The sequence below is a fragment of the Apus apus genome, chromosome 3 (assembly GCF_020740795.1).
Source record: "Apus apus isolate bApuApu2 chromosome 3, bApuApu2.pri.cur, whole genome shotgun sequence".
Lineage (NCBI taxonomy): Eukaryota > Metazoa > Chordata > Aves > Apodiformes > Apodidae > Apus > Apus apus.
In genome coordinates this window covers 114757200-114758542 of record NC_067284.1, presented here as the reverse complement: position 1 = coordinate 114758542, position 1343 = coordinate 114757200, and the positions used below count along the sequence as shown (strand labels likewise).

At 52.2% G+C, this 1343-nt stretch overlaps 1 protein-coding gene across 1 annotated transcript; it reads left to right on the top strand.

Annotated features, from left to right (window-relative positions):
• The first annotated feature begins 827 nt into the window (after window positions 1–827).
• MSGN1 (mesogenin 1) lies at window positions 828–1343 on the top strand. The gene has a single exon (XM_051615990.1). The coding sequence runs from the start codon at window positions 828–830 to the stop codon at window positions 1341–1343; it is 516 nt and encodes a 171-aa protein (XP_051471950.1).

Below are 1343 nucleotides of genomic sequence, written 5' to 3'. Positions count from 1 at the left end.
CAAGACACTTTTTAAAAAGTTATGTTTTTGTATCAATTCATGTATTTATTTTCTTAACTGGGACTTTGTTTACATTTTTATATTTCCTTTTTGACCTCCCAGTCATGATTTAAAATAGAAAATGAATGTACAGAAGGCAGAGTATGCTTTGCTGTTCTTTCCTTTCTCCTGTTGAAAACCAAAGTGATCCAGAGAGGAGCTCCAATCTGATGAGCAGGGAAATGCACAGCACCATGACACTCACAAGCCCAAAGAAGCTATCTTTGACTTTCAGGGGGAAGATGCAGATAAAGAGAGACTATTCACCAGCAGCCAGCACAGGTCAAACCACCCCTGCTGCAGCGCCATCCCCTTCAAACAGTCACACAGAAATCAGGGCTCGGTGGCTTAAAGGCAGAGCTTGTTTTAGTGGCCGTTATCTTTAAATTCTACATCTGTGAACTGGTTTGTGAAATTGTTAACTTTCTTTTTCCTCTCTCACCACTTAGCCCCTCACCTCCCCCCAGCACAACGTTACACGTAGATGCGCAGCCTTAATTGGCCGAGTTGCAAGAAGATAATCTTTTTTTCCTCCTTTCTCGCCGCTGCCCGTTAGCTTAAAGGCTTTTTAGCTGAAGGTTGATAATTATCATTGAGAAGAAACTAGCACATCAGGAGTTCACTTTCCATCTTAGCACTTGTGGCGCTCCTTTGAACTCCCCTCGCCAAACCCACGTTCCCACTCTGTCACTTTCCTCCCTCCATCATAAAAAGGTCCCGGCAGCCGGCGGCTCCAGCCTTTGCTGGGAGGGCAGAGGACACCGCTGAACCCGAGTGCTCCTCCGAGCATGGACAAGCTGCACGAGACGTTGGTCAGCATGGAAGATGCTTTGGGTTCGGAGCATTCCATCTCCTTGTCCTCCTGGGACTGGAAAAGCCCTGCCGGGCCTTTCGAGCTTCACCCCGTCGCCTCTCCTCAGAGCTTATCCCCGACTCCCTCCTTCGAATCCTACACCTCGTCCCCCTGCCCAGCGGCGGCCGAGACCCCCTACGGCAGCGGGGGTGGCAGCCTGGTGGGATACAGCCTGGTGGATTTCCCCCCAGCCTACCTGCCCAACCCCGGGCAGGCGCGTCTGCCCAAGGGCACCAAGGTGAGGATGTCAGCCCAGCGCAGGAGGAAGGCCAGCGAGAGGGAGAAGCTGAGGATGAGGACCCTGGCCGACGCTCTCCACACGCTGCGCAACTACCTGCCCCCCGTCTACAGCCAGAGGGGACAGCCCCTCACCAAAATACAGACCCTGAAGTACACCATCAAGTACATCAGCGAACTGACCGAGCTCCTCAACAGCGTCAAGAGGGCCTAG

Excerpts from the sequence above, each read along its gene's own strand:
- MSGN1 (XM_051615990.1), top strand. The coding sequence starts at position 828 with ATGGACAAGCTGCACGAGACGTTGGTCAGCATGGAAGATGCTTTGGGT.